Below are 27,711 nucleotides of genomic sequence, written 5' to 3' on the forward strand. Positions count from 1 at the left end.
AATCACAACAATGACAGTGTATATTCTAAAGTTGCGTACATTCGTTGTTTTTGGTTTTGGTTTGTTTTTCTTCATTTTGTTCGGTGTTGAATTTATTATAGACTGTCGTCAGCACAGGAGCTTGTATCAAATCGCCGGTCGATCATTATCTACAGTCCACTACTACGACATACTACTACGTACGTAGTAGTATGTCGTAGTAGTGGACTGTAGATAATGATCGACCGGCGATTTGATACGTAGTAGTATGTCGTAGTAGTGGACTGTAGATAATGATCGACCGGCGATTTGATACAAGCTCCTGTGGTCGTCAGCTGGCCCTTGATGTGAACTTAACGATTCACAAAGACTGACGAAATATGCGTTGACGAATGACGGGACGCAACTCACGATCAACTTTAAGAATATTGTTAAGAAGTTGTCTGCCTTGGACTGTTACCGACTTACTCATGGTAATGCTCATAGGTAGGGAATTGGGCCGGGCCTCTTACATGAACTGACTCATGTCTGTCTGTCTGTCTGTCCATCTCACTTTTCATGTCTGATATTTTAGTGCTTTTTACCGTGACAGGGGAGGCTACCGCTCCTTTCACAGCAGACTCTGCACCCGAGTTGTTGGCCTTATTCTGCGAACTTGGGATTGACAGTGGTCCCCCGGTTCGGAACTTCGGGAAGTTCATTTCAAACGGGGGCGATTGTGACAGGGGAGGCTACCGCTCCTTTCACAGCAGACTCTGCACCCGAGTTGTTGGCCTTTAAAAGTCAACACCAGTGGATTGTAGAGTTCTGTTTGTGATGGGGTCTGGTGGTTTCCGATTGTCTGTATGTTCATGGAAACCTTCGGGTTTGCATAACAGTTTTTATAGGGCTAAGAAATTAGCCCTAACATTTTCAATCCTGTTTGATTGCACTTCGCCTCCCGAGGTGATCGTAGTGTTTCAGCACTCGGTTACATTACATTTAGTCAAGTTATGTTTGTATTTTGATTTGTTCTTTATGTGTATGTATTGATAATGGGTAGCGCCGTATGCTGTTTGGTAATGGGTAGCGCCGTATGCTGTTTGGTAGCTCGCTTTCCCCAGTGATAAAGCAGCCCGATGCAAATGATTAGGACAATTCCTCCCCACATTTTTTTTCTCCATTTTGTTTTGGATGTTTATATGCACTGCATTATTGCAACTATGCTGCAATTTCCACACTATATAGTTTTTCCCATTTTTGAGTGTGTATACAAAACCATAACCCTTTTCCTTATTACTATTGACATTATGTACGTCTGTAAGAAACAATAACCTTGTCAATTTTACTATCTATATTCTGTGCGTCTGTATTAAGTGTTTGTATAAGGGACAGGTTGTAAGATTAGGCTTTGCCTAAAACCTCTATCCTTTGGTAATAAAGTTCAGTTTCAGTTTCAGTTTCTCTCTCTCTCTCTACTACGACGGAGAGAACACCGCACACACACACACGCACGTACACACAAACTTACACACGCACACACAGACACAGACACAGACACAGACAGACAGACAGACAGACATGGAAATTCACACTTTTATTTTTTATGTAAGAGTGTACATAAGCTTTATTTCGTCTCACAGGATTCAAACTGACGATGTACACATAGATACTTGGGATACACCCAGAGTCTGTTCATCACTTAACAATACTTCAAAACATGCATTATACACATTTGTACACATTATGTGCTTCTGGAAAAACAAAACTAAAGTATTCTTGAAAAGCATATATATGTCACGGTAGAACCAGCGATCTGGTAGAATCGCCGATTCTACCAGTAGAAAGCCTGATCGGAGTTTCTACCGGTGGAAAGTCCGATCGATGTTTTTACGAGAAGAATCAGCGATTCTACCGGTAGAAACTTAGATCGGACTTTCTACCAGTAGAAACTACGATCGGTATTTCTACTGGTAGAAAGTCTGATTTTTCTCGTAAAAACATTGATCAGACTTTCTACCGGTAGAAAGTCCGATCAATGTTTTCACGAGATGAATCGGACTTTCTACAGATGTCAACACTGTTCACGAGATTTAAAAAGTAATAAATCACTGGTGAAAATCTCGTGTTAGTGGTGCATTATCAATTGCTCACAATGTTCACAAGAATTGAAATTAACATCGACCTTCTGTCCGTGTGGGATACAATTTGTCAAACAGTTGAAACTTGGATCTCTTTGTAATTCGAGCAAAGAAAATGGACTGTCAAGAGCAGAGGGACAAATTTTACGAACTCTACGACAAACTTGTCGCAGGGCTAGCAGAGAAGAACCGCGATGCCTACAGCATCCACCAAGAGAGATACGAGAAAATCCTCTCCGCTCTCAGTTTGGAGAAAGGCGAACGTTGCGAGTTTGGCCATCATTTTAAATCATGGTGCATCAACAATTTCAAACTACAAAAAATCGGCGGCCAGCATGTTGTTTACTGTTTGAAGTCATCCTGCCCTGTAGTCTGCAAAGAAGATATCTTCGACACTCTGAAAAGGTTTGTCATCCATCTCTCTCTAGCTCTCTCTCTCTTTCTTTCTTTCTTTCTCTCTCTCTCACACACACACACACACACAAAGGTTTGTCATCCATTTCTCTCTCTCCCTGTGTGTCTCTCTCTGTCTCTCTCTGTGTCTGTGTCTCTGTCTCTGTCTCTCTCTGTCTCTGTCTCTCTCTCTCTCTCTCTCTGTCACACATACACACACAAAGGTTTGTCATCCATCTCTCTCTCTGTCTTACAGTACCAATAAAAAAATCAACAAACATCAAACATTGCCAACCGGTGGAATCGCCGATCGTCAATTCTACTGGTGGAATCGCCGATACTACCGGTAGAAACTCCGATCAGACTTTCTACCAGTAGAGTCGCCGATTCTACCAGTAGAAAGTCCGATCGGAGTTTCTACCGGTAGAAAGTCCGATCAATCTTTTTACGAGGAGAATCGGCGATTCTACTGGTAGAAACTTTGATCGGACTTTCTACCGGTAGAAACTCCGATCAGGCTTTCTACTGGTAGAATCGGCGATTATACCAGATCGCTGGTTCTACCGTGACATATACAAAAGACACAAATCTGTCCAATTTACCATAAACATAGCAAAATGATTGATAGTTCGATTATAGAGGAAACAAGAAAATTTAATTATTCAACGTCTTTCTTTCATCGTGCTCTGACGACACTTTGGGAGGAGAACGTGATTTTTTTGTGTGTATACGGAAACCAAAGTTTGTTGGGGTTCTTTCTCACATTGGAGTTTTTGTTTCACTTCAGCATGACTAGCATGACTAGTTTTAACCTTGACTTTCAACGAACTCGATCCGCTTACTTATCTTTGGGTCATGATAATGTGGAAACGAAAACCCAGGCTTCTTAGATAATCAAAAGGCGTCAAAAGTGAAAGTGTTAAAAAGTGGGAGGGGGGGGGGGGCTTACCCAATACAGTCACGAATAGATCTAAGAAAACATTATTTTGATTTTTTTCTGGTCGATAAAAAAACCAAAAAAACCCGGAGACTTTGAAATATCGGCAGTCATGGACAGACAATTTGTCAGAAATAAGCCGGGAAGGTAACCCTTCATTGTACAGATTCTCATGATTATCTGGGAGTGTCAAAAGAAAAATTCAAAGTAATTTACAGCACGCGATAAAAGACGCACAACACAACTTTCATGAATAAATGAAAAACGATAAACGATTAAACATGATAAAAATTATACTGATTATAATACAGTAAGATGGTGAAGATGCTTGGAAATTTCTTCTTTCCATGGATTTTGATCTCAACTGTTTCTCTGGTACAAATGGCTCTTTACACGTATAATACATGGTCATCATTAATCATTTACATACAAAAGAATTTCGTATGAGAAAATGCGTCACAACATATGGTCTATATGATTATAACGGTATTATTACCACTGCATTGTCTACACATTTTATGTATCTTTTAAAAAGGCTGTTGAAGATTTGTCCTCATCATGAAAACGACACTGATATGAGGCAGGGCAGAGAAAAAAGAAGAATAAAAAGCAGGAAAGAAAGAAAGAAAGAAACAAGAAAAGAAAGAAAAAAAGGAAAGACAGACAGACAGACAGACAGACAGACAGACAGACAGACAGACATAGTATGAGCCTTACGAACGAGGGAGTAACATAAGAGAAACCGTGGCAGTGAGACAAACATTAAGACTAAGTCATTACAAAGAATGAAACCTCGTTTCTCAGTTGGAGCAGAGGCCGGTTTTTGAAAGCCGCACAGCTGTCACCAGTGCAAAAGCAGTTAAGAGTATAGAAGAGTAGAAGAGGTTTCGAAAAGAAAAGATGTTTTGGGAGTAGAAAATGATCTGTAGGAAGACCTGTTGTACATCTGAGTATGGAATTACAATGGTAGTGTATGTTTTTGATTTTATCGAGTATAATCATGTAATAACAAGTAGATTCGATTTAAGGAGTACAAAAACACACTTATAGTGGATTCCTCATGTTAACAAACAAACAGCAATATAACAAACAGACAATGCAAACGAGCATAAAAAGGGAGACAAAGGCGACAACCGGCTACGACAAAACAACAACGACGACGACGAAGAAGAAGGAGAAGGAGAAGAAGAAGAAGGAGAAAAAGGAAGGAAATGATGAATAAGAGGCATAAGAAGGATAACACAATACAATAATTACAACATTCAAAACATCACGGAATAGATCATTAGCATGTGAACTTAAAAAAGTAAAAAAGCACTTCCATATAGCTGTAAAACGTCATGATCGTCTAATTAAATGTCACCTCGTTAAAAGTAAATCAGTTTCTCATAGTTATTTGAAGAAAAACAAACGGTCATCGCTTAAGAGCTTAAAAAACCCACAAAAAAGAACTAACAAAGCAAAGATGAAGCCAAAATCGTACACTTAACCAGGGACAATAAAACAAATTAAACGTATGAAGGGGAAAGAACTCCCAACGTTTTGATTTGAAAATTGAATTCGCGATTAGAAACCAAATGACATAGGCCTATTATTGTAACGGAATATGTCTTTAAATTACTGGTTGACAAGCACACAATGATCGATGTCTAACTTTAGAGTGCCGGCGGTCCATTTGTAAAGATACAAAAAAAAACACCGTCAAAATATATTCAACATGATTGCAAGGGTAGCCAAACATCACTTACATTTTAGAAGCACATTATAAGTATAACAAGCAAATCAGCTCATCAGCTGTAGCTAATGCTAATTAATTAGATGCATGTATTGGGCTTGCTCTGAAAACACACATCACAAACCATTCAGTTGCCTCAGTTTTCAAGTTTAACCAATAAGAACATTCGCCTTATTTTCGAAAAGTGACAACACGTTGAGTTAATTAATTAGTGTAAACAATAATCGATGAGCCGATTTGCTTTCCGTATATATAAGAGGTCTATGTGAGGTCGTCAGGTCGTTAAAGAATCCTGACCGATAGGATCCATTCTCACTTTCAAGATCATTGTTGACGCAAAAAAGAATCCGCTATTCTGACAATTATTTTGTCAGTACTCATGTTGAAAAACAAATGGTGGGAGAGAAGCACAGTGAAATCGTAAGGGATTCCTCAAAAACACTGTTTTTGAAATCGTAAGGGATTCCTCAAAAACACCGTTTTTATTCACCTCAAGGAATCATCGGGCTTTGTTTAGTGTTCTTTCATACAAGGTTGAAAGTCACAAAGCATATCCACGGATAACACGAAGGTGAAGGTCGTCCATGAATACAATTTTAAGGTCACAGGTAGTATTTACAATCCGAAAGGGTGACTCACTCATGGTAGTCAGTTTAAAGTTGAACTGACTTCCCAAAGCAACACCATGTCTTACTCCCCAATTAGCAAACAAACAGCACCCCCCTTTTCATTTGAAACGGAATTCATCTTCTCAGAAAGTGATAGCTAGCACAGGAACCCTACTGAAAATGAGACACTGTAAACAAAAAGAGTGTTCATCGTATCTCGGAATGAACTCACCCTCAAACACTTCGGCCACTAGTTTGCCATGTTGTTTAATCTTGGACGGGCGCTGTGGCGGGGTGGTAAGACGTCGGCCTCTTAATCGGAAGGTCGAGGGTTCGAATCCCGGCCGCGGCCGCCTGGAGGTGGGTTAAGTGTGGAGATTTTTCCGATCTCCCAGGTCAACTTATGTGCAGACCTGCTAGTGACTTATCCCCCTTCGTGTGTACACGCAAGCACAAGACCAAGTGCGCACGGAAAAGATCATGTAATCCATGTCAGAGTTCGGTGGGGTATAGAAACACGAAAATACCCAGCATGCTTCCCCCGAAATCGGCGTATGGCTGCCTAAATGGCGGGGTAAAAACGGTCATACACGTAAAATTCCACTCGTGCAAAAAACACGAACGCAGAAGAAGAAGAAGAAGAAGAAGAAGAAGAAGAAGAAGAAGTTTAATCTTGGAAACAAGTCCAGTAGAGATCAGCTTCTTTTGAAATGAAAATTGGCAAGGAATCTCTTCTGCCTGAATCAGACTAACCGTAGGAGGTCTTTCGAAGTTTGTCAAGATAAACTGATTCTAAGGCAGTTTTAAGACACTAGTTTTCCCCGTTGTTTACTCTCTGGAACGAGTTAAAAAAAACACAAAAAACAAGAACAACTGAAAACTGACAAAGGAACTCTGCTGAACAAGAAGAACCATACAAATCGATCTTTCAAGGTCACTCAGACTCAATTTATTCCATGGCAGTTTTTAGCCACTAGATTGCGCCAATTTTGTAAACAAGTTCACTCCATCTCTCCCAACAATTCTCCCATTTCTTGTTTTTGTGGTTTTTTTATTGTTGATTTTGTGTCTTTCTGCACATGAAGTTGAAGACAGGCTAGGCTTAAAGCGGAGAAGCGTACAATTTCAGGTCAAGGTCATGGGCATGCGCAGATCACGTTGACCCCTTCTTCTCCTCCTCCGCCTGCTGGATGAGGGAGTTGAGGACGCCCAGGAACTTGTTCCACGACTCCTTCACCAAAGGGGTTGCTGCCCTCCCTGCCCTCGCTTCCAGGTACTTAGGGAACATGTCAGCAAGGTCCTGGGGAAAAGAACGGATTCCAGATTCTGATGATTTAATTGTACAATGCAAAAAAAACAAAAAACAACAACAACAACAACAACAACAACAACAACAACAACAACAACAACAACAACAACAACAACAACAACAACAACACATATGGTTGTGGGCATCTCGTCGACCAGGAGAATCAGTTGTTCACCACCATCATTCGTCCCACCAATTAGGTATACACCATCTACTTCGTCATAACTCACCTCTCTTATCCTGATCTCACCCACATAAAAACAATTCATTCGCGCACACACACACACACACACACACACACACACAAACACACACATACATAAATACACGCACGCACGCACGCACGCACACACACACACACACACACACACACACACACAACAAAAACAACAACACCTATATTTACCAAACCAAACTCTCACTGAAGGACTCGTAGTCGATGTCTCTACTCAAATGGTTTTGGGCGATTTTGCTGGCGACGAGAATCGTTCGTTCGGTATCGTTTACTCCAACCCATAAAGCATGTACATGTACCACCGACTGCGCGATGCTTTCCCTCCTCATCTCACAGAGATTACAGCCTAACATTTACTGGGCGAAGTCGACTACGCGAACTATGCTTCGCGAAGCTGGCCGCACGAACCTTTAGCACTGAGTTTTAGGTGAAAAACTTCGAAGTCTTCGAGAAGTCGACTTCGGGCTCAATTAAGGACCGCCTTTTCCCTTAATCTCACCGAGATTAACAATTATGTACATAATTATGTATCTCTCAGCCTGAAGTACGTGTATAGCCAATGTCTCTGCTCACGTGGTTGTGGGCGATCTTGCTGGCGAGAAGAATAGTGATTTTTTTTAGCACCTTTCACCACAGCCCGTCGCACCCATTAGAACTTGTACCACCTAACTCGCGATACCTTCCCTCCCTCCCTCGATCCCTCCCTCCCTATATTTATCTCTCACCTTGAAGTATGTGTAGCCAATGTCCCTGCTGACGTGGTTGTGGGCGATCTTGCTGGCGAGGAGAACCAGTTGTTCAGCATCATCCAGGTTCTCCACCAGCGTGCCTATGCTGTAAAACACCGTCAGCGCGTGGCCGTGCATGATCTTGTCCTTGCGTAGGCCCGACACCTCCTTGCCCTTGAAGTTGTCGAACTTCTTCTGCATGTAAGGGAACTCCTCAAACAGCCTGTGTTGAGAGAAGACAAAATACGTTTATCCTACATACGTGAGAGAGACCACCCATAACATAACATCGTTCAATGAATTACATACGTTAGTATATCATGTAAATGGGGTCGTGTCAAACTATTCTGGCAGAGACCTGATTTTTCACCGTGTTGCCGAAGTCACCGAGACAAACGTCATTCTGAAAACACACACCCACACACACACACACACACACACACACACACACACACACACACACAATTACACAAACACAAACACACACACTAACACACACAATTAAACACAAACACGCAGGCACATGCATCTCCCCCCCCCCACTTACCAACACCACCCGCCCAACCAACACTAACCCCCCTCCTCACGGAAACTATGACTTACATGATGAAGAACTCCACCCCGTTCTTCCGTATTTCTTTTTTGTCTGCGAGCAGAGCCCAGCTAGCAGTGATGGCCTCTTTTTCTTTGGGCGTGAGTCCAGTCGCCGGGTCCGGTGGGCCGTCGACACTTCCGTTTCCGCCAAAGATGGACGCGTAAATGCTGGAAACCATACCCATGATGGCGGTTTGGCTGTGACGTCACTTCCTGGATATGAAACTGAGCTTCTACTGTTTCTCAGTGTTGCTGCTCAGTGAAAGGTTGAACTCATCTGAAAAAACATGCAAACAAAAAATCTATGAGTTCGCTGGAGGTATCCCGTGAACGCTATACTGTAATCGACTTGAGAAATGTGCATACCGAATAAGTATAAGTTACAGCTCCGTCCATCCATGGTATCGCCTGATATTTTGTCGAGACTGGGTCAATGAATATGATGACGTCACTCGAGGCTCTGCCGAGAGTGACGTCATTATATTCTTTCACCCCGTCAAGACAAAATATCACGCGATACCATGGATGGACGGAGCTATAACGTATATATGGCATGACCAAAGTAAAGAGAATTTGTCATGGGATGTGGCAACAAATCATTGGAAAATCACCATGGGCAATCAACCCAAGCCTAGAAGTTGTAGAACTATGTTTTGTTTCAGTCTTGGCAAGGCCAGTTTTGTCCAGTTCTCTGTGACAATCTACTGGCCTATTCAATGCACACAGAGAGTAAAACAGACGAAGAGTTAAAACATGTATACAGCATGACTTCCCTTCTATGTCTCTGTTAATCTAGGGAGAAAATATCCAGCGATATTGGTATCGCGTGATATTTTGTCTCGACGGGGTGAAAGAATATAATGACGTCACTCTCGGCAGAGCCTCGAGTGACGTCATCATATTCATTGACCCAGTCTCGACAAAATATCAGGCGATACCATGGATGGACGGAGCTGTAACTTATACATAAAGAAGGATTCTTTGTGCCCGGCTACGTGCTACAGTTGGAGATGGAAGTTCACCAAAAATTGGGACCATACTAACAAAAATACGGTGGGTGCAATAGTCGCCCCCATTTTTTCAGCAAACGCCACCCAAGGCCGTTTTGGACGGGTAGAAATTCCGTAGTTTCCAAGTCTATGGATAAAGCTCGCGTAAGAAGAATACGTCACGGTCGAAAGTCTTGACGTCAATTAATGCATCATGACGTCAAGCCTCCCTGAAGTCTTTCTCTCTCGCGCAGTGTGTGTGTTTGTGTTCATTTTGTGCACATGTGTTAGTGTTACTGTTTGTGTGTGTGTGTGTGTGTGTGTGTGTGTGTGTGTGTGTGTGTGTGTGTGTGTGTGTGTGTGTGTGTGTGTGAGCGCACGCGTGCATGAGTCTGTACTCGTATGTGTGTGGTGTGTGTGTGTGTGTGTGTGTGTGTGTGTGTGTGTGTGTGTGTGTGTGTACGCACGCGTGCATGAGTCTGTACTCGTGTGTGTGTAAGTGTGTGTGTGGGCATAAGTGTATGTGTGTGCGTGTACTATGTGTGTTTGTAAAGGTGTGTATGTCCGTCTGTCCATATGTGCGTACTATGGGTGTGTGTTTTGTGTGTATGAAGTTTTTTGTGAGAGAGTGAGTGAGTGCGTGTTAGTGAGTTTGTGTATGTGTGTGTGTGTGTGACTTGGGGTGTGTGGGTGTGTGTGTGTGTGTGTTTGAGAGAGAGAGAGAGAGAGTGTGTGTGAATGTGTATGTGCATAAGTTTGTGTGTATGTTTGTGTGTGTATGAGTGCGCATATGTGTTTGTAAAGGTGTGTGTGTCCGACTGTCTATGTGCGTGTTTGTTTGCTTGACGCCCAGCCGACCACGAAGGGCCATATCAGGGCGGTGCTGCTTTGAGATATAACTTGCGCCACACACAAGGCAGAAGTTGCAGCACAGGCTTCATGTCTCACCCAGTCACATTATTCTGACACCGGACCAACCAGTCCTAGCATGCACTAACCCCATAATGCCAGACGCCAGGCGGAGAGCCACTAGATTGCCAATTTTAAAGTCTTAGGTATGACCCGGCCTGGGTTCTAACCCACGACCTCCCGATCACGGGGCGGACGCCTTACCACTAGGCCAACCGTGTATGTGCGTATGAGTGTGTGTTTTGTGTGTATGAGATTTGTGTGAGTCAATGTGTGTGTGTGTGTGTGTGTGTCTGTGTGTATGTGGGTGTGTGCGTGCGTACATGCGTGCGTATGTACATCATAGTGTGTGTGTGTGTGGGTGTGTGTCTGTTTGTATAAGAGAGAAAGAGAGAGAGAGAGAGAGTGGGTGGGTGGGTTTGTGCGTGTGCGTAAGTGTATGTGTGTGTGTTTGTTTGTAAAGGTGTGTATGTACGTCTGTCTATAATGTGCGCATGGGGGTGTGTTTTGTGTGTACAACCACAAAGTATGAAGTGTGTGTGAGAGAGTGATTGAGTGCGTGTGAGTGAGTGTGTATGTGTGTACGTGTGTAACTTGGGGTATGTGTGTGTGTGTGTGTTCGTGTGTGTGTGTGTGTTTAAGAGAGAGAGAGAGAGAGAGAGAGAGAGAGAGAGAGAGAGAGAGAGACAGAGAGACAGAGAGACAGAGAGACAGAGAGAGAGAGAGGTTTGTCTTTCGCTGGGGTATGCAGTGCCTTGGCGTTGCACATCTACTTAATTTGTAATTTTTCTTTAATTTAAAAAACCCAAACACGAACTGTACTGCTTGGCTGTCACACATGCACGCTATCAGTTTGAATGAGTGTGTAAATTAAACGTACTTTCAGTGTGACAAACATACCATTTGATTATATAAGGGACTTTCATTTTACCTCTGCTTATCGACTAGTCGAAAACATACATACAAACAAACAAACAATAAAACAAACAAAAACAACAACAACAAACAAACAAACAAACAATCAAACAAGAGACACATCAACGGTCTATATGGCAGTATCACGACAGTTTTCGCGTCAAAGATAAGACTTTATGGACACACATTCACACGCTTACGTCACGAGCAGAATAATCGATAATTATAGGCGTACGACCACAAACAACTATCAAAGAGAAAAAGTCACTCTAATATATTTACCAGCCAACAAACGACGAAGTACTGAATGCTCTCAGCGCAGTATATACGCTATAATGGATTCCGGCATGAACCCTACTGAACCAGATATTTGTCTAATGATGTTTCTCACAACAAACATGTTGAACGTCATACACTGATGTATCCAGGATACAGTGAGTATACACAATCACAGATGATTACAGAGATGTAGATTAAAAGTGTCAGTGAAACCTGCTGCACATCGACAGATGAAAGAAGAGATTAAAATGACATCGAGAGCGTTCTACTGTTGGCAAGATATAGAGAAAATACGTTACTGTCTCGGTGAACCTGTACCGCTGGGGCATTGCAAATAGTAATCACGGTTATATATAGTGAGCGCTGTAAAACAATTTAAAATACAATTCTTATCCTATTGTTCTCTAGCAACAAACTAGAAAGCATGTTTCAGCTAGAAACAAAGAGAGAGAGAGAGAGAGAGAGAGAGAGAGAGAGAGAGAGAGAGAGAGAGAGAGAGAGAGAGAGAGAGAGAGAGAGAGAGAGAGAGAGAGAATTGAATTGAACTTTATTTAACAAGGATTAAGATTTAAGGCTACGCCTTTTCTTACAATCTGTCCTAGGGACGCATAGACACACAATTATATAATTAAAAAATTAAAAATTAAAAAGTTAAAAAGTTAACCAACAAAAGGAGGTCGGAAAACTTCAGCACGTGATAATAAAGATGACGATGATGATGATGATGACGATGATGATGATGATAATGATGATGATGAAGATGAGGCATCAAGAGCATACATAGAGAGAGAGAGAGAGAGAGAGAGAGAGAGAGAGAGAGAGAGAGAGAGAGAGAGAGAGAGAGAGAGAGAGAGAGAGAGAACAAGAACAAGAACAATTCTTTATTTAACGAGGGTAATAGAGTAAGCAGTGATCTGCTTTTTTACATCTGGCCCTCGCCCTAAAGAAAGAGAGAGAGAGAGAGAGAGAGAGAGAGAGAGAGAGAGAGAGAGAGAGAGAGAGAGAGAGAGAGAGAGAGAGAGAGAGAGAGAGAGAGAGAGAGAGAGAGAGAGAGAGAGAGAGAGAGAGAGAATATACAAAGCGAAACACTACTCACAAAGCTTGCTGAAGCACGGTACAGATTCGGTCAATACGTAAAATAAAATAAACTTTCACCGTAAGACCAAGCAGAAACTCCCGCTCGACCCAGGCAACGTACATGAAAACTAAGAAACACGTGAACAATATGAAATATTACGTGGAGAAACAAAACTCATTGTCTGCCCGCACATACGGAAGCAGGACACGAGCTTCACCTCAACTCACTTATGCAAACAAAAACGCAGTCCGGCAACAACAACCACAGGCCCACTGCGAAAAGTAAACCCAAAACACCCGTGCACGTAACCGTTCAAAAAATAATGCGCACAAGAGACCCCCGACCGTGAATCTATACAAAACAAATACACTGCCGCAGGACGGCAGTTACAGACAGACAGACAGACAGACAGACAGACAGACAGACAGACAGACAGAGAGTGAGGCATAAAGAGACGGAGACAGAAAGGAAAGGAGACCCACAGGCACAGACAGGGACACAGATTCAATGAGGGACAGATCGAGACACACGCAACCCCACAAACAATGATAGTAAACAAGTCGCGTAAGGTGAAATTACTACATTTAGTCAAGCTGTGGAACTCACAGAATGAAACTGAACGCACTGCATTTTTTCACAATGACCGTTGTCCGCCGCTCGTGCAAAACGCAGTGAAACTGACGAGCCTATTTAGCGCAGTAGTGGTTTCGCTGTGCTGCATAGCACGCTTTTCTGTACCTCTTTTCGTTTTAACTTTCTAAGCGTGTTTTTAATCCAAACATATATCTATATGTTTTTGGAATCAGGAACCGACAAGGAATAAGATGAAATTGTTTTTAAATCGATTTCGGAAATTTAATTTTGATCATAATTTTTATATTTTTAATTTTCAGAGCTTGTTTTTAATCCGAATATAACATATTTATATGTTTTTGGAATCAGAAAATGATTAAAAATAAGATGAACGTAAACTTGGATCGTTTTATATAAAAAAAAATTAATTACAATTTTCAGATTTTTAAGCCACCAAGCTGAAATGCAATACCGAAGTCCGGCCTTCGTCGAAGATTGCTTTACAAAAATTTCAATCAATTTGATTGAAAAATGAGGGTGTGACAGTACCGCCTCAACTTTTACAAAAAGCCGGATATGACGTCATCAAAGACATTTATCCGAAAAATGAAAAACACATCTGGGGATATCATACCCAGGAACTCTCATGTCAAATTTCATAAAGATCGGTCCAGTAGTTTAGTCTGAATCGCTCTACACACACACACACACACACACACACACACACACACACACACACACACACACACACACACACACATACACGACGACCCTCGTCTCGATTCCCCCTCTATGTTAAAACCAACAAGCAGAAACCTTGTCCACCCCAAAAACGATGACTCCAGCTGTCTCGTCTCTCTCTCTCTCTCTCTCTCTCTCTCTCTCTCTCTCTCTCTCTCTCTCTCTCTCTCTCTCTCTCTCTCTCTCTCTCTCTCTCTCTCTCTCTCTCTCTTTAAAACCCGGAGGCGTTTCTATCTTTAGGGAATCTCAAGAGATGGACAAGAAAATTGATACTTGTCTCCATCCACTAGACAGGTCTGGGGCAGTGCTCACCGATCTGAGAACTAAAGATATTGATCACATCACGTTGGTTAACAAGCCGGAGAGAACTTTTTTGATCGTCTGAAGGAGAAGCCTGGGTTGGATCTGACCTTCTTCGTTGTAAGCGTTTTCCTTTCTTTATTTTATTTTGTCTTCTTTCTGTCTTGTCTTTTTTTTTATGTATTTATTCATTTCTTTTAACGAATTTAAGCCATTTCGAATCTTCTTCGTTATGCATCATGTTTACTCTTTTTATTTTTCTTGCTCTTTCATCCAATTCTTCGTTCTTCTGTTTCGTTGTCTTGATTATTTTTTCCCATAAATTTAAAATATTGTTTTCATTTTTTTTTCCTCTCGAGATCTCTCTGACACGTTCTCTGTACATTTTTGCACCAGCTTCAGAAGTGACTTGATGCATGCATGGGCGGGTATGTTCGAAGCTGTTCAGACCATAAATCAAAAAGAGGAAGATTTCAAAGACAGTGGCAGATTGAAAAGTACCTGAAAAATGGCTAATGAGACGCAAAAGGCGTAACGAAGAAATATTTAAAGCACACAAAAAAAACACACACACAAACGTACAACGTTGTAAAGAGGTAAAAATTAGCTTCATGACGTACTTAAGGAATAAAGCAACATGAACTTGAAAAACGGCAAGGTAGAAAGCAACAGACAGAGAGAAAGCAAACCGAGCAAGAAAAAGAAAAACAAGTCGCGTAAGGCGAAAATACAATATTTAGTCAAGTGGCTGTCGAACTCACAGAATGAAACTGAACGCAATGCCATTTTTCAGCAAGACTCGTAGCATCGTCAGTCCACCGCTCATGGCAAAGGCAGTGAAATTGACAAGAAGAGCGGGGTAGTAGTTGCGCTAAGAAGGATAGCACGCTTTTCTGTACCTCTCTTTGTTTTAACTTTCTGAGCGTGTTTTTAATCCAAACATATCATATCTATATATTTTTGGAATCAGGAACCGACAAGGAATAAGATGAAAGTGTTTCTAAATTGATTTCGAAAAAAATATTTTGATAATAATTTTTATATATTTAATTTTCAGAGCTTGTTTTTAATCCGAATATAACATATTTATATGTTTTTGGAATCAGCAAATGATGGAGAATAAGATAAACGTAAATTTGGATCGTTTTATAAATTTTTATTTTTTTTAACAATTTTCAGATTTTTAATGACCAAAGTCATTAATTAATTTTTAAGCCACCAAGCTGAAATGCAATACCGAACCCCGGGCTTCGACGAAGAGTACTTGACCAAAATTTCAACCAATTTGGTTGAAAAATGAGGGCGTGACAGTGCCGCCTCAACTTTCACGAAAAGCCGGATATGACGTCATCAAAGACATTTATCAAAAAAATGGAAAAAACGTTCGGGGATTTCATACCCAGGAACTCTCATGTCAAATTTCATAAAGATCGGTCCAGTAGTTTAGTCTGAATCGCTCTACACACACACACACACGCACACACACACACACACACACACACGCACGCACATACACCACGACCCTCGTTTCGATTCCCCCTCGATGTTAAAATATTTAGTCAAAACTTGACTAAATATAACAAGTCGCGTAAGGCGAAAATACAATATTTAGTCAAGTAGCTGTCGAACTCACAGAATGAAACTGAACGCAATGCCATTTTACTCGTAGCATCGTCAGGCCACCGCTCATGGCAAAGGCAGTGAAATTGACAAGAAGAGCGGGGTAGTAGTGGCGCTAAGAAGGATAGCACGCTTTTCTGTACCTCTCTTTGTTTTAACTTTCTGAGCGTGTTTTTAATCCAAACATATCATATCTATATGTTTTTGGAATCAGGAACCGACAAGGAATAAGATGAAAGTGTTTTTAAATTGATTTGGACAATTTAATTTTTATAATAATTTTTAGTTATTTAATTTTCAGAGCTTGTTTTTAATCCGAATATAACATATTTATATGTTTTTGGAATCAGCAAATGATGGAGAATAAGATAAACGTAAATTGGGATCGTTTTATAAATTTTTATTTTTTTTTTACAATTTTCCGATTTTTAATGACCAAAGTCATTAATTAATTTTTAAGCCACCAAGCTGAAATGCAATACCGAACCCCGGGCTTCGTCGAAGATTACTTGACCAAAATTTCAACCAATTTGGTTGAAAAATGAGAGCGTGAAAGTGCCGCCTCAACTTTCACGAAAAGCCGGATATGACGTCATCAAAGACATTTATCAAAAAAAGGAAAAAAACGTTCGGGGATTTCATACCCAGGAACTCTCATGTCAAATTTCATAAAGATCGGTCCAGTAGTTTAGTCTGAATCGCTCTACACACACACACACACACACGCACGCACACACGCACACACGCACGCACAGCCACATACACCACGACCCTCGTTTCGATTCCCCCTCGATGTTAAAATATTTAGTCAAAACTTGACTAAATATAAAAAGAGGATCAGGCAACAAAGGTAAGGCCAACAAAAAAATAGTCTGTTTACGGTAACATAGGCAAACAAAATAGGGTCGGGATTTTTTAAACTTTTTTTTTTTCAAAAAAACATATTTTTAAGTTATTTTGCCAAAAAACAAAGACTTTTTTTTCTCCCCCAAATGCCAAAAAAAGTCTATGGTCGCGCGAAAAAATAGGGTCGGTCGGGATACCGTAAACAGACTATTTTTTGTTGTTGTCCTAACAGAAAGATAAAATAAGAATAATAAAATAACAAAAGAGATCAAAGCTAGAGAAAAAAGAACATTGAAAAAAGTTACACAGGAAGAAAACTGAGACTTATAGTAACTTACCTTTTGCAAGTAAACAGAACCTCAGTATTATATATGTAGTCACTCACAAAATCCATCCACGACACAATAGCCTACACCACACAAGCACCACCAAATTATTTTCCGTTACTGAAGCACACCGGCGAACCGCCTCAACCAACTAACACACAACCCGCTTCACACAGACGGCAGCTTTAGTGCTCCATTGAAAACTATAGCCTGGAGACAAGCTCTCTCTGATCTACGCTTCTGTCTCCCATAACGAGGCTATGTAAATCACACGGGCCGTGACGTAAATGGTCCCAGGGAGCAACTGTGAGGTCGTCTGCTCAGGAGTCAGCAGAGAGTTTCCGACAGAATTTTCGTAGCAGAGACTGAACCAGACTTCTTGCCAAGTATATTGTCAGAGTCCAAGCCCTCCGGGACAACAAACTGATGTGCTTACAATTCTCTGTCCGGTTTATTTAGACTAATCGGGCTCTGCTCTCAGGTAAAGGTATGCGCATGGTCAAATACACAACCCTGACTGACAATATCACCCCTCGAGCAGTACTGCGGACAAGTGTTGGAGCTAGAACAAGAAAACTAGTTACACCTGAGATGGGAGCTTACAACTTCATCCTTGTAGTTTTCTTTTCTCATTTCTTCTGTAATTACACTGGCTTAGTTTGAACGTGTGGATAACTTGCATGACTCGGAAGTAGCAAAGTAAAATTAAACTGAGTTTTGTTCAAGAGATCGCGGCGAGCAGTCATGTTCACATAGGTGGTAACTCCAAAACTCGACTTCACTTAGAAAGAATGAAAGAAGAAGACGAAGAGAACAATCAAAATTGGAAAAGTACGCAGATGCAGGGGGATATCTGTAAAGCTTTTATGCCACGAAATCTGTGGAAACGGTGCTGAAAACAAGGTATAAAAAGTCACAGGATTTTGCCTCCCTAACAAAAACAAAACAAAATAGAATGAGTTAACATATGGAGTGAAAATCAAACCAAATTCCTTTACAACAAATATATCGTTGCACTGTTTTGCACATTCTATAGTTTTATTCATATCCTACAGCCCGTTGATAACGGCATGCTTTTCTTGTAATTTGTTTTCTCTCCTAAATTACACATGCATTCGTGTGTAGATCGACTTACCAGACACAGACAATCTCTTCTGACCTTGTCACAACAAGGAAAGAACTCTCGCTCATGCATGTATCCACAAGAACTCACAAGAGATACCCAGTGAGGCAAAGAGACAACGACTGGACACTCTATACTTCGCTCGCGGCGTTAAGTCACGGGAGAATAGTAAAATCAACCAACAAGCGTCCACTGTTTCGAGATCGCTTGACACTACCAATCAGCCAGTCTTTTTTCACTGCACTCTTCGCTCGTTCTTCATTCTAAACATGTCATGACCGTCGTTGTTGTTACCTTAGCGGTCAAGAATTATTCAATGTTGGGAGGGAACAAAGGATTAGGAAGCGACCCGTCCGTCTTTAACACAGTTCCCACTAATGAAATAGCTGTCAACTGTCACTTTCAATCAACGCTGACCGGCCTAAGTCACATAGCCACAGAGCGGTCGGACAGCTGGACAAACAAACACGATGTCTACTCAGTAACGGACACGGTCCAGCAATAACTATCAAAGATGAGCAGCTATCGAGGAAAAGGATGCGACAGAGCTGTCATCAGCACTTTTGATGATTGAGTGATCACAGTTTTACCTTGGTAACGAGAATATTAGCTGCATTGGTGACGAACATATAATAATGTTGTTGCGGTGTCCGACATATTAAGCTCGAACGACAAAAGCTCGAACGACAAAATCTCGAACGACAAATGCTCGAATGGACAAATGCTCGACGCAACAAAAGCTCGACGCGACATATGCTCGAACGACAAATGCTCGATTGGACAAATGCTCGACGCGACAAAAGCTCGACGCGACATATGCTCGAACGACAAATGCTCGAATGGACAAATGCTCGACGCGACAAAAGCTTGACGCGACATATGCTCGAACGACAGAAGCTCGACCGGACTGTAGAATGATGCTGTCAAAACTACTTTGATAACGTCATATCTGAAACTGTCACGGTGATGTTGTTTTAGTTTCGAGCGACAAATTGACTAAATTTGTTTGATATCACGTTGTTGTTGTTGTTGTTGTTGTTGTTGTTGTTGTTGTTGTTGTTGTAAGCACGCTGCTGGATTTCGAGCGACAAATTGACTAAATTTGTTTGATATCACGTTGTTGGTTTAAACAAGTTTAACTTTATTTCTGAATTGATACTCACAGCAAGCAAACAAACAGTCGTCCATCTGCCCGTTCCGCTTACCTGAACCTTTCCTGATAAACAGTCAATCCCGGGCCAAATCAAAATAATAACATTGACAAATCTAAACCCCGACACGATCTTCCCCCTTCTTTTTTCTCTTCGTTCTTTTTTTCTTCTACTCTCTCTCTCTCTCTCTCTCTCTCTCTCTCTCTCTCTCTCTCTCTCTCTCTCTCTCTCTCTCTCTCTCTCTCTCTCTCTCTCTCTCAGACAGATTTTAAAATAACACAAAATAAACAGACAGGCATAATAACACCGAGAAGGACACGCACAGACACGTTCGATCTTTTGTCGCGTCGAGCTTATGTCCATTCGAGCTTTTATCGCATCGAGCTTTTGTCGCGTCGAGCATTTGTCCATTCGAGCATTTGTCGTTCGAGCATATGTCGCGTCGAGCTTTTGTCGCGTCGAGCATTTGTCCATTCGAGCATTTGTCGTTCGAGCATATGTCGCGTCGAGCTTTTGTCGCGTCGAGCTTTTGTCGCGTCGAGCATTTGTCCATTCGAGCATTTGTCGTTCGAGATTTTGTACTGTCGTTCGAGCTTTTGTCGTTCGAGCTTATGGCATGTGCCCATGTTGTTGCGCCCTCCACCCCCCCCCCCCCCCTCAAAAATCCCTCAGCCCCTTTTTCTTCCGTCCTCTTCGTACTGATGTATTTGTAAAAAGGCATGTATATTTGTTTATCTACAGTGTATTACCCTCTTTTTCTTTATTTGATGTTTAACGTCGTTTTCAACCACGAAGGTTATATCGCGACGGGGAAAGGGGGGAGATGGGATAGAGCCACTTGTCAATTGTTTCTTGTTCACAAAAGCACTAATCAAAAATTTGCTCCAGGGGCTTGCAACGTAGTACAATATATTACCTTACTGGGAGAATGCAAGTTTCCAGTACAAAGGACTTAACATTTCTTACATACTGCTTGACTAAAATCTTTACAAAAATTGACTATATTCTATACAAGAAACACTTAACAAGGGTAAAAGGAGAAACAGAATCCGTTAGTCGCCTCTTACGACATGCTGGGGAGCATCGGGTAAATTCTTCCCCCTAACCCGCGGGGGGTGTATTACCCTCGTTATTACAGGTCTTGTCTTGTCTTGTCTTGTCTTCCTATCCCGCCTCTTCTTCTCAACCTTTTTCACTCTCATTGTATCTGCCTCTTCTCCCTCTCCTCTGCCTTGCTTCCTTCTGCGGCCGAATCGACTCTCGACCTCCCCTTTATTTTATTCATTCACACAATCATACTCTCTCCTCTCTCCTCCCAAATTGGGCCTTTCTCAGTCATTTCCGGGAGCTTGGCCCTGGGCCCAGAGATCAAATGTCTGCCGTTCTGCTGTGACAATTGCGCGGTTAAATGGGTCATTTGAGCAAAGAAATGATGGGCTAATGGACATGTACACTGGTTGGCGGGGGGGGGGGGGGGGGGGGGGGCTGGCTTTCAGGGGGTCTGGGTGGAGTACTTGGGGAGGGGAGGGGGGGGCAGGAGGAGTTCAGTGTGGTTGTTGTTGTCGTCAGGAATGGGCGGGGGTGGATGTGGGAGGTGTGGCGGAGGGGTGACCGGCGGGACTAGGTAGAAGAAGTTGTTGTTGCCGTCGTTTCAGTTCTGGTGGGAATAGGAAAGGGTGGTGGTGGGGGTGGGGACTGGGAGATGTTGGTTGATGAAGGGGGCGGGGGTGGGTTGAGTTAATGAGAGTCTGCGGTTGTTGCTGTTACCTTCCCTCTGATGGAAATGGGGCGGAGGGAATGTGGAAGATGTGGGATGTGTAGTGTGGGGGGGGGGGGGGGTGGGGGCAGGAAAGTTGGGGATTGGGGAGGGGGGGTTGTGGGACTGAGTCTGTGGTTGTTGCTGTTACCCTCGTTCTGTGATGGGAACCATGGTAAGGCTGTGTCCCAGTGCGGGGAAAATGTGACCGAAAAGTGGTTCGTGTCACAGTGCTTGATGGAGAAACGATAATCGTCGCTATCTGTGTCAGGATCTCTGTAACCATTTTTTTTCCTTTTCTATCTGTACTGTCCGCCCCTTCTCTGGCAGCCTTTCTGTCTGCCTGCTTGCTCGTCGTTTAATTTGTTCGTCCGTTCGTCCGTCCGTCCGTCCGTCCTTACTTCTAATGCGATCATCATGTCTGTACGGTGTTTCTATATAAGAATTGTATTTGAAAGACAGCCCTTTGCTCGGAAAGCAGTAAGTCAATAATAGGAAGGGTGTGTGTGTGTGTGTGTGTGTATGTGTGTGTGTGTGTGTGTGTGTGTGTGTGTGTGTGTGTATGTGTGTGTGTGTGTGTAGGGGGGAGAACGGGCGGGAAGGAGGGGCTGAGGTGGTAATAGAAGGCAGGAGGGGGTGGGGGCGGTAAAGGCCGGCTGTGGGATGGAGGAAAGTAGTTTGAGTAAGGTATTACTTAATAACTTAATATCAAGAATGATAATTATAATATATCACAAACCACAGAATAGTTCCGTGCTCTCCGTCCTTTACATATTTTTTGTGAATAACAATAGACTAATCCAGCATTACTGAATACATCTGAATTCTAACACAAAAAATAGAACCATAAACGTATAACACCACAACATCTAAAATTGTTTTAACAATAACATTGATTAAGGAACACAATACCATTTCTACATATAGGGGAACATAACAAAAATACACTTGAGGTAAAGGTGAAGAGGCTCTGGAGGAAAAATTCTGACCCTTTGAAATTATTTTGTAGCACAACCCCGGAACAGCAAACTAAGCAAGCGTTTGGAAACTGCTTCATAAAATGATCTGTATCTTCTTTATTATTAAAGTGTTACAAAGTTTTACGCTCAAAATTGTGTAAAAGCTTCATATTTCGTAGATGAATGTAATTTTGAAGTCGACGAAAAGCTATCACGGGACTGAAAACGGACAAATTTTAAAGTGCATAATTATTTTAACGATGAGGAGAAGAGAGAAAAGTTGTAAGCCGTTGTCACAAAGAAGAAAACACAGATAACGAACAAAAAAGACTGACCACAAATACACAGACGAATGGTGTCTTTGGTTTAAACAAGATTTTATTAATGAAATACAGGGTGGCATGTATATACGATATAAACATTTGTGGCCACACAACAAGCTAAGCTTATATTAATGGTGTCTTTCTGGTATGTATGTATATATATATTGATCCACATAAAAACACAAACAGCGTTGCCCAGTACGTTTAATTTTATCTTCACGCAGAAGTGTTTTGCTAAGTTAGCTCGACCAGTCGACCAATGAATGTTCTTGGTTCCACCAGACCATTTCTCACTTTTGGGGTTTGATCGTGCAACTAAGACTGTGTGTAAGCACTTGCTTTTGGCGTCTTTCAACCGTCTTTTCTCCTTCTCCACTTCGTTTTGCCATACAACCATTACAAAGAAAACATGCAAACTCAGTGTCTTCTGTTCTGTATGAGGTTGTCTGCATGTCTGGTAGTATTGGTCCTATGTTCTTTTTTTTTCTTTTTTTTTCTTTTCTCTTTTTCTTTTTTTCTCTTCTTCTTTGAACCTCAGTTACAATATGACTCGCTACGAGTATGATACTGTGAGCGAAGCTGAACAGTTTAAACGTAAACAGAATGGGTTATAAATAATAATAATATCATTCTTTCGTTTAACATGGACAATCTTCGAAAATGTACAATATTTTCAATCAATTATAATTTAGCTATAATTCTCTCCGTCAACTGGCATTTGCACACTTTCTCTCTTTCTCTATCCTCTCTCCCCATCCTCTCTCTCCCTCCCCTCCCCCTCTCTCTATCTTTAATCGTCCTCTCTCTCTCTCTCCCCCTCTCCCCTTCTCTGTCTCTCTCACCCTCCCTGCCATCTCTTTCTCGCTCACTCTCTCCCACCCCTCCCTCCGCTCTTTCTCTACCTCTCTCTCTCTCGCACCCTCCCCTTTCCCCCTCTCTCTCTCTCTTCCTCTCTCAATCTCTCTCTCTCTCCCTCTCTCTCTCTCTCTCTCCCTCTCCCTCTCTCTCTCCCTCCCTCACTCTCCCTCCCTCACTCTCTCTCTCTCTATTACCATGGTTGTGTTTAAATGAATTAATAATAATGATATATTTTGCTGTTCGTCATAATTGTTTTCATCATTGGTTCACCTTAGTCCTATGTTCTGTATGTGGTTGTCTGCATGTCTGGTAGTATTGGTCCTATGTTCTGTATGAGGTTGTCTGCATGTCTGGTAGTATTGGTCCTATGTTCTGTATGTGGTTGTCTGCATGTCTGGTAGTATTGGTCCTATGTTCTGTATGAGGTTGTCTGCATGTCTGGTAGTATTGGTCCTATGTTCTGTATGAGGTTGTCTGCATGTCTGGTAGTATTGGTCCTATGTTCTGTATGTGGTTGTCTGCATGTCTGGTATTATTGGTCCTATGTTCTGTATGTGGTTGTCTGCATGTCTGGTAGTATTTGTCCTATGTTCTGTATGAGGTTGTCTGCATGTCTGGTAGTATTGGTCCTATGTTCTGTATGTGGTTGTCTGCATGTCTGGTAGTATTGGTCCTATGTTCTGTATGTGGTTGTCTGCATGTCTGGTAGTATTGGTCCTATGTTCTGTATGAGGTTGTCTGCATGTCTGGTAGTATTGGTCCTATGTTCTGTATGTGGTTGTCTGCATGTCTGGTAGTATTGGTCCTATGTTCTGTATGTGGTTGTCTGCATGTCTGGTAGTATTGGTCCTATGTTCTGTATGAGGTTGTCTGCATGTCTGGTATTATTGGTCCTATGTTCTGTATGTGGTTGTCTGCATGTCTGGTATTATTGGTCCTATGTTCTGTATGAGGTTGTCTGCATGTCTGGTAGTATTGGTCCTATGTTCTGTATGTGGTTGTCTGCATGTCTGGTATTATTGGTCCTATGTTCTGTATGAGGTTGTCTGCATGTCTGGTATTATTGGTCCTATGTTCTGTATGAGGTTGTCTGCATGTCTGGTAGTATTGGTCCTATGTTCTGTATGTGGTTGTCTGCATGTCTGGTATTATTGGTTCTATGTTCTGTATGAGGTTGTCTGCATGTCTGGTATTATTGGTCCTATGTTCTGTATGAGGTTGTCTGCATGTCTGGTATTATTGGTCCTATGTTCTGTATGAGGTTGTCTGCATGTCTGGTATTATTGGTCCTATGTTCTGTATGTGGTTGTCTGCATGTCTGGTATTATTGGTCCTATGTTCTGTATGTGGTTGTCTGCATGTCTGGTATTATTGGTCCTATGTTCTGTATGAGGTTGTCTGCATGTCTGGTATTATTGGTCCTATGTTCTGTATGAGGTCTGCATGTCTGGTAGTATTGGTCCTATGTTCTGTATGAGGTTGTCTGCATGTCTGGTAGTATTGGTCCTATGTTCTGTATGTGGTTGTCTGCATGTCTGGTAGTATTGGTCCTATGTTCTGTATGAGGTTGTCTGCATGTCTGGTAGTATTGGTCCTATGTTCTGTATGTGGTTGTCTGCATGTCTGGTAGTATTGGTCCTATGTTCTGTATGAGGTTGTCTGCATGTCTGGTAGTATTGGTCCTATGTTCTGTATGAGGTTGTCTGCATGTCTGGTAGTATTGGTCCTATGTTCTGTATGAGGTTGTCTGCATGTCTGGTATTATTGGTCCTATGTTCTGTATGAGGTTGTCTACATGTCTGGTAGTATTGGTCCTATGTTCTGTATGTGGTTGTCTGCATGTCTGGTATTATTGGTCCTATGTTCTGTATGTGGTTGTCTGGTATTATTGGTCCTATGTTCTGTATGAGGTTGTCTGCATGTCTGGTATTATTGGTCCTATGTTCTGTATGAGGTTGTCTGCATGTCTGGTAGTATTGGTCCTATGTTCTGTATGAGGTTGTCTGCATGTCTGGTATTATTGGTCCTATGTTCTGTATGAGGTTGTCTGCATGTCTGGTATTATTGGTCCTATGTTCTGTATGTGGTTGTCTGCATGTCTGGTATTATTGGTCCTATGTTCTGTATGAGGTTGTCTGCATGTCTGGTATTATTGGTCCTATGTTCTGTATGAGGTTGTCTGCATGTCTGGTATTATTGGTCCTATGTTCTGTATGAGGTTGTCTGCATGTCTGGTAGTATTGGTCCTATGTTCTGTCGGTCTGTCTGTCTATCTGCTTTCCTGTCTCAGTGTCTGAGAAACCAGTATGGATGCATGTGTTACTAGTCTCGTTTCTCCCCATCCCGCGCACACTAGACAGACAAACAGACAGACGGACACACAGACGGACGGACGGACGGACGGACGGACGGACGGACGGACAAACGGACACCGTGAACTTCATCTTGTTGCTGAACTCCATTTAAAGCAATAACAAGCCTAACTTGTGAACACAGAACTCAGTAACATGCATCTCTCAGCGTAGAGACGTGGTGTACCGTGTCAAAGTAATGTTTCAGCTTTGTCAACAGAATGTTTCATTTTCCGCTCGAGTGCCGCTGAAAGTGTGGAGAGGTCAGTGGCAGTTCATAGGACTGGTCTGGGCTTTGTAAAAGGAGGACAATAACTTGGTTTTCATTGCCAGTTGGGTGTATGGTTTACGGCTTTAAGTGTGGAATTCATATCTATATCTCTCTATTTGCGGTGTCTGTAGCAGTGCTTACTGGTATAAATCTCCATCTTTGCAAAGATCAAAAGGATTTAAGAAAAAAAGAAAAGAAAAAAAGTGTAACAGAATTTTGATTGTCAAGTGAAGTGATGAAGTGATACGGAACGGTTGCGACTCTGGGTGGGTTCTTTTCTGTTACTGTAGCTGAGTGAACTGTAGCTTATGAATAAGGACCAAATACCCCCCCCCCCCCCCCCCCACGAAGAGAAAGAGATACAGAGAGAGAGAGAGAGAGAGAGAGAGAGAGAGAGAGAGAGAGAGAGAGAAAGAGAGAGGGGGGAGAGAGATAGAGAGAGAGAGGGAGAGAGAGAAATGAGAGAGAGATGATGCGGACAGAGAGGGAGTGAGAGATAGAGCCGAGTGAAAGAGAGAGAGAAAGATAAAGCGACAGATACAGAATACAGTATTTATTGAGCCAAGTGACATTAAAAAAACATTTAAAGCACAAGGAATTTAGCGTAGTGTTGGTAAAATCACGCACACACACACACCCACACACACACTGACACACACACGCACACGCCCACACATTCACTGACATACACACCAACACACACACGCCCACACTACAGCAGTCACGATCACACCATCACACGCAGGGCAGACATGAGGGCTTGTATTTAATGGTCCCTCAAATTAGACAGACAAATCACATAATTAGCCGCTTTCACCACATAAATAGATGCTTCCAGCAACAGAAATTTTAATTACCAACAGAAAAGCTGAATCTGCAACAATAAAAATAAACCAGCAACTGAATGGATGATTCACCAACAATTAATACACTTCAGCAACAAAAAATACGCTCAGCAATTGATTAGCCACTTTGAGCAACAAATTAGACGTTTTCAACAACAAAATAGCTACAAAGAATGGATGAATGGTCAATGTTGATTTTCTTGAGTAGTTTTCACTAACTGCGTACAATGTATGGCCGTTCATCACACAATTGCACTGGGTGAGTTATGATCAATGTTGACACTAGGTGAATTATGGTCAATGTTGACATATGCATTCTCCAAACGTGTCCTGATGATGATTCGTTCCTCCAAGCCGCAGCTCTGTTCCTTAGGAAGTGGAAGGCATCAGAGGAAGAAGGAGTGGCTTCCTTCATCGAATATTTTGAGAGCTCATGGCTCGATTAGAACATCACCTGGTACGAGGGATATGCCATTAATCACCCCTCAACCAACAATGCCCTGGAATCCACCAACATGCAAATCAAGAGGCAGAATACCATTCGTGAAAGATTGGAGTTGTCCAGATTCCTCGCTGTTGTTGAGCAAGACATTGTGAAGAACTGGTCTGCCGAGAGAGCCCCAGGTAGAGATGGAGATGAGCCCAAAATCCCTGTGCAGGATGTCCCCAAGCGTGATCTCAAATTGTGGAGGGAGGCTTATCAGTGGGCCTCATCGCCTAGGGAGTCGCTGAAGGCAGGCAACTTGATCTACGTCGCATCCTCAACCTTAGACAAGGAGTTAGCTACAGCCATTAGGGATGTTGAAGAAAAGAACCAATCTGCCTCATGGGCAGATTTCGATGACTTTGCTGCCTGTAGA

At 42.1% G+C, this 27,711-nt stretch overlaps 1 protein-coding gene across 6 annotated transcripts in view; it reads right to left on the reverse strand.

The window, feature by feature from the left end:
• Positions 1 to 1,553: 1,553 nt before the first annotated feature.
• Positions 1,554 to 27,711, reverse strand: part of LOC138964347 (globin-like) — a 109,700-nt gene continuing 83,542 nt past the window's right edge. For 4 of the 6 annotated variants that reach the window (XM_070336275.1, XM_070336276.1, XM_070336273.1 and 1 more), the window contains 3 exons: positions 8,648 to 8,915; positions 8,042 to 8,267; positions 1,554 to 7,072 (listed from right to left, as the gene is read on the reverse strand). In XM_070336275.1, coding sequence (XP_070192376.1) covers positions 6,926 to 7,072; positions 8,042 to 8,267; positions 8,648 to 8,823 — 549 coding nt within the window. In that variant the 5' untranslated portion in view covers positions 8,824 to 8,915 and the 3' untranslated portion in view covers positions 1,554 to 6,925. Of the gene's footprint in view, positions 7,073 to 8,041; positions 8,268 to 8,647; positions 8,916 to 11,733; positions 11,823 to 17,226; positions 17,408 to 27,711 lie in introns of those variants that run through there. The other 2 variants (XM_070336277.1, XM_070336278.1) reach the window with 2 other exon arrangements.

Source organism: Littorina saxatilis, linkage group LG4 (genome assembly GCF_037325665.1).
Source record: "Littorina saxatilis isolate snail1 linkage group LG4, US_GU_Lsax_2.0, whole genome shotgun sequence".
NCBI classification, from domain to species: Eukaryota; Metazoa; Mollusca; class Gastropoda; order Littorinimorpha; family Littorinidae; genus Littorina; species Littorina saxatilis.